At 42.0% G+C, this 6,000-nt stretch overlaps 1 protein-coding gene across 1 annotated transcript in view; it reads right to left on the bottom strand.

The window, feature by feature from the left end:
- Nucleotides 1-598: 598 nt before the first annotated feature.
- Nucleotides 599-6,000, bottom strand: part of SI (sucrase-isomaltase) — a 43,592-nt gene continuing 38,190 nt past the window's right edge. The window contains exons 43-47 of the mRNA XM_063408487.1: nt 5,568-5,692; nt 5,274-5,362; nt 3,619-3,668; nt 2,213-2,383; nt 599-1,052 (exon numbers count right to left, since the gene is read on the bottom strand). Of these exons, the coding sequence (XP_063264557.1) occupies nt 990-1,052; nt 2,213-2,383; nt 3,619-3,668; nt 5,274-5,362; nt 5,568-5,692 (498 nt within the window). The 3' untranslated portion in view covers nt 599-989. The remainder of the gene's footprint in view (nt 1,053-2,212; nt 2,384-3,618; nt 3,669-5,273; nt 5,363-5,567; nt 5,693-6,000) is intronic.

Below are 6,000 nucleotides of genomic sequence, written 5' to 3'. Positions count from 1 at the left end.
CTCCTCTGCAGCAAAGGGACACATCTTCACCAGCTGGGCATTGCCAGCTCTGGAGAAACAGGGAAGTTTTATTTGTCAAAATATAAAGTATAAAATTACTCCTAAATGATCATTTTCTTTGCCAGCTTCATTATCATGTCACAGTGAAATTTCAGTAAATTCACCCCTCTAATTGCATTCACCCACCCATGAGATGTTGGCTATTGAGCTTTGTACCCCAACATTTTAAAGCAAAGAACAATCTTTTAAATGAATGTAAAGCACTGGAAATTGCCACTACCTCCTGCAGCAGTTTATTCCCATCAAATTTAATTGTAAATATGTTTTCCCAGTATATTTAGTTCCTATGCTGCACTCTTGGGAGGAAAATAGGGGCTTTAACATGAATTATTATTATGGTAAATACACAACAACAACGTTTCCTTAGGTGAAATAATCAGAGAACAACATTCATTAATTAACCTTCAAATTTCAGGTTTAATTTTTCAACTTCAGGTTAAAACATAGGAAACACAAATCTGGCCCCCCCTCCCACTCCAAATTATTTTTTCAAGTATCTGAATATTTTATAGACCAACAGCTCGAAACATTACTTCATGCTAAATCAGTCATGTGAAAACATTTGCTTCTACTTTATCTGGCCTTAAATTCTTCATAATAATCACTTGCATGGGTGCAATTAAAATTAAGGTGGAAGTTAAATATAGGAAAAAATTATGGCTTCAAATCCACTTCAACTGCATCTTTTGTACAACATTTATCAGATACAAAGTCAGGAATTCTAGTCTGAAAAACGAAAAGTTTTCCCCTTCAGTTCTCACTTTGAAAGATGAGCTTCTCCTCAAGTGCCACTGCTGGCACGTGACTGCTTTGGACACAAAATACCTGGCTAAAAGTGTTCCAAGATGAGAAAAAAGCACTGTGAAAATTGAAAAATGGTTTTAAAAGCAGGAGCAAAGGCGGTGGTGTGGCCGAGGTCGTTTTCCCTTTTAGCTCCATTGCAGGGTGTAGCTCTGGCCCAGCTTCAGCTGCAGCCTGGTGATTGTCAGGAGCTAAATAAAACACACAAAATGCACATTTAGTCACTGAGCCCAAAGATCCACGGTGTTTTCTGTGTGCCAGGGGGAAACTGGCTTCTCTCTTTAAACTGCAAGAATTTATTCCTCTGGTTTTTTTTATAAATTTGTCTTTATATCACTACAAACACAGTTTAACCAGCACAGATTTGGAGTCTGACCATGACTCTCTGATCCCTTCCTTCATCCACAGGCTCCTTTAGAGCTGAGGTTCCTTTAGTTGTAAAAATAAAGGAAATTTTAGAAGTGGAGTACGCTGCAATTCAACAGTTCATCTGGATTTTTTTCCATCCAAAAAGTCAACAGCAGAATCTCAAAGAATGCTCAGAGATCCTTTTCCTCCTGTCACATCTCCCAGTTTGCAAGGAATCCACAGCCAGAAATGGCATTAAATAGTATTAAAGAATCATTACCTGATGGCAGCTTGTGCATCTTTCTGAAATGTGCTCTATTTGAAATATGGTAAATATATAAATATTTAAAGATGGTAAATATTTTAAATATGGTAAATATACAAATATTTGAAATATGCTGATACAAAAAATTTAAATATGCTAGATGTAGGTATTATAGTTATGGGAAATACACAAATATTTCAAATATGCTAACTAAAAATATTTCAAATATGGTAAATAGATAAATATTTTAAATATGCTAAATACACAATTATTTCAAATATGGTAAATACACAAATATTGAAATATGCTAAGTAAAAATATTTTAGATATTTGGTAAATGGTAAATATATAAATAAATATGCTAAAGATATGATTATTTTAAAAATGGCAAATACACAAGTATTTCAAGTATGCTAAGTAAAAGTATTTTAAATATGGTAAATACACACATTTAAAATATGCCGAGTAAAATATTTTAAATACGCCAAATAAATAAATAAATAAATAAATATTTTAAATATAGCAAATATACAAATATTTAAAATATGCTAAGAAAATATATTTTAAGTATGACAAATATGTAGATCTTTTAAATACAGTAAATATAGAAATATTTTAAATCTACTAAATATAAAATTATTTTAAATATGGTATCACAGCTGAATCTCCACAGGTTTAAGAGCACAAATGCAGGTGGGAAACCCTTTTTTTTTTTTAACCCTTCAAGCAGCATCTCACCTTCTTGCTGTTGTCGTAGGTGAAGTCGTGGCTGGATGGGATTGTCCCCCCGTTCTGGGCCACTGTCACCCCAGTGACAGCGCTGGGCACCCCCAGCACTTTGATGTCAGTGAACATGAGGTTGTTGGGGTCAGTGTAATTCCAGTGTGTAACTCTGATGTCCAGAACAGTCTGGAATGAGGAGGGAAGGACAAATATCAGAGGTTGGGTTAGACTGGCACAAATCCAGAGCTGCCCCAGCATCCCTGGCAGTGCCCAGGGCCAGGACAGGGCTGGGAGCCCCTGGGACAGTGGAAGTGTCCCTGCCATGGAATGAGATGATTTTTAATGTCCCTCCCAACCCAAACCATTCTGTAATTCTATTAATCCACGTGAGCTTTTCCTTTGCTGTCCTCACTCCAGGCTTTGTTTTCCAGTTTTTTTCCTAATCCCTGTGTGTTATTTGTTTTTTCAAATACTGAAAGCTGTTCTCCACTCTGTTCACCTGGCCAGATCCTGGGCTCTGCTGTGCTTTCCTTGCCACTCAGCTGATGGATGTGAGGAGTGAAGCAAGGAGAAGCTCTCAAGGCCTGGGTGGGCAGCAGGGGCTGCAGGACCATCCCCTCCTTCCCTGCCCCACTCTCACCTTCCTGCTCCAGCCTCTTCTCCTCCTCCTTTCGCCCTCCCAGAGCAGCTCCTGCCTCCCCAGCCCCTCCCTCAGCACTCACAGCCCCCCTCATTCAGTTACTGGGATTTAAAGTGGGTTTTGGAGTTCTTCAGGATGCACCCAGATCCCCCACAAATGTGCTGGGACATAATTCCACGTATTTAGTGCTCAGAGGGGGAGTGTTTCTCACTGTTGGTTGATTCGAGACCTCTTTAATTAAGCTTTTCCTTACCAAGTTTTTGTAGGAGCAGGGAAAGGTGCTTTCATTTTATAATCTCCTTACAACTGCAAATATTGAGTGTTAGCAAAACAAACTCCCTTCCCCAGCAATTAACACCCTTTTATTTGACAAAGACAGAATTAAATGAGAAGAAAGAGCAGTGTGGATAAAATTAGAAGACATTGTGCCACACTGGAAAATAATGAAATAAGAAAGTGTGTTTTCTCCTACAACAGAAAGAGCTTTTCTTTGAAGCCAAAAGTCCCTATAATTAGAGCCTAATTTATTTCCAGATATTCCACTGGTTATGGTAACAAGTGAGATCTGACAATTGTACTTAATACTCTGCAGATTCACTCCTAAATTCATTCTTAACACAGTTTAATCACATTTCTTGTAGCCTAATTATCTGTGAGCACAATTTAATGAAAGGTTGGGATGCGTAGGCATTAGGAAGACTCAAATTAAAATACCCATAGGTAAAAATACAAAAAAATCACCTGAAGTGACTATTAAATAAATATGAGCTAATGAGATTACCTGATTAGCAATAAATGATGTCAGCAGGTAAACACCATCTTCATATGCATCTGTTAAAAAGAAAGAATGAAAGAAATGGAATAAAATGTATTTGGTATCCACCTTACTTAACACATTATCAAAATTTCTGCTCGAGGATTGTGTCCACAGACAACTTACAAATATAAGGGATGTGTTTATATGTAAATAAAGAGAAGTTGTGCATTTCCAGAAGATGAATGCTATTAGACATAAAATACTTCCAGTGTATATAAAGTTGAAATGAGCATGAAAGGAGAACATTGTAGGCGTAGAGATATAAAAACAGGCAAAGAAACAGCACTGGGAAGATGAGGGGAGTTCAGATGAGGAGAAAAAGGTTTCTGGTTTTCACTGAAGAATCATTTCTCTCACCCCCCTCCATTCCCCATGCAGTGTCAGGGGACACCTGGCGGGGTAGGGGCTGCTGCCTCTCTGAGAGCCCTGCTGGGATCTCTGATCCAGCTGTGATCCAGCTGTGATCCAGCTGTGAGTGCCCCCAGAGCAGGGGTAGGGGCTACTGCCTCTCTGAGAGCCCTGCTGGGATCTCCCCAGCTGTGATCCAGCTGTGAGTGCCCCCAGGGCAGGGGTAGGGGCTGCTGCCTCTCTGAGAGCCCTGCTGGGATCTCCCCAGCTGTGATCCAGCTGCGATCCAGCTGTGATCCAGCTGTGAGTGCCCCCAGAGCAGGGGTAGGGGCTGCTGCCTCTCTGAGAGCCCTGCTGGGATCTCCCCAGCTGTGATCCAGCTGTGATCCAGCTGTGAGTGCCCCCAGGGCAGGGGTAGGGGCTGCTGCCTCTCTGAGAGCCCTGCTGGGATCTCCCCAGCTGTGATCCAGCTGTGATCCAGCTGTGATCCAGCTGTGAGTGCCCGCAGGGCAGGGCTGATCTCTGGGAATTGAGGCTCCTGTGAGTGGCACCTTGTGAGACACTCCTTGCGATCCATGAAAATTCCATTTATCATCGGATTTCCCTAACTGTGCCCATCATTTCTGGATTCCAGTGCTCACAGTGGGTGTGAAGCCCCTCCAGATGCACCTCCAGCCTCCTGCCAGCCCCCAGGTCACCATGCAGGGCACATTTCCTGCACTCCTGATGGGAATCTCATCGTTACTACAAGGGAAGGGCACTCTGGGTGGGGAAATGACAGCTCAGTGCCTCTTATCTGCAGACAATTTAAATTTAGCCATGTTGAGGAAATTAGTGAGAGCTCTCACATGATCTATTGGTTGTGATTCCTGTGGGTTTGAGGAGGAATCTTTGTTATCTGCCTTGCCTCAGGCCCAGGGCACGATTTCATTTATACAACATATTAATTCTATAAATCACAGCGTCGTGTGGCTTCAGTCAGGAGGAATCATGCTCCTGTAACATTGGTCTGCAGGTTTAATTTCAGTTTTGCCTCTGAGGGTGAGTTCAAATCAGACCCCCAGAAACGGGGTGGCTTTGGCACAACTCCATCCCTTCCCTCTGCTCCTCCACACACCCCAGACTTTGTTCCAGCTCTTCCCCATTCACATCCTCGGGTTTGGTTTTGTTTGAATTTGGGTTTTGAGCATCCCCAGGGATGGAGCCTCACTGGGCAGCGCCACTCTGACAGTAAAAAAGGAGAAGGGTTTTGGGAAGGGCCGTGGACGCACCGATGCGGACGCCGTCGTCCCAGTAGAGCTGTCCCTCAGCAAAGAGCTCCTCATCCAGGGCCACCGTCAGCCCCAGCGGGTTCTTGCGGCTGTGGAAAAGAGTTCTCTCTCAATTCCCTCCCCTGACCACATCCCACATTCCCCAGAGGGGAATTTCTGTACAGAAAAGTTGTGTACCGCCCAGCTGACCTCCCACAGCCATCTCCCCATCCCACACTACTGAAGAATGTTAGGAAATTAAAAAAAAACACACCAAAAGGACAAACTGAATTTAAAATTCTCACTTCTTCCTACCTGAAAGCTGTTGTGTTAGCAGGTCTTTGCCAAGGCAGGATGTAGCCACCTCGGATGTGCAGGTTGATGTGCTCCAAAGGAGCAGATAAATTTTGGAATTGTCCCCTGAAGCCAGTTTCTGTGTCCTAGGCACAAAAAATTACAGATTTTTACAGGGTTTTCCTTCAGAATGAAATTGTCTTTCTCTAGACAGGTTAATTAGAAGCTGTTACTGCAGGAGTAACTATTAATAAGAGAAACCCTGAAATTTTGACTCTATAAAAGCCTGGCCTGACCATGGGTGAGGGCAGCTGAACCAAAGGGGCCAAGCAGGTGAAACACAAACCTGTGATTAATGAAGGGAGTTTTGATCCTGCTCTTCCTATTTCCAAATCTTTTATTATTTTCTGGGAAAAAATATGCAACTAAACCTGTTTTTTTCTTTCTTTATTAG

Source organism: Prinia subflava, chromosome 11 (assembly GCF_021018805.1).
Source record: "Prinia subflava isolate CZ2003 ecotype Zambia chromosome 11, Cam_Psub_1.2, whole genome shotgun sequence".
Classification (NCBI taxonomy): domain Eukaryota; kingdom Metazoa; phylum Chordata; class Aves; order Passeriformes; family Cisticolidae; genus Prinia; species Prinia subflava.
Note: the sequence above shows the minus strand (reverse complement) of the source record. Positions and strands in the feature narration are given on the sequence as shown.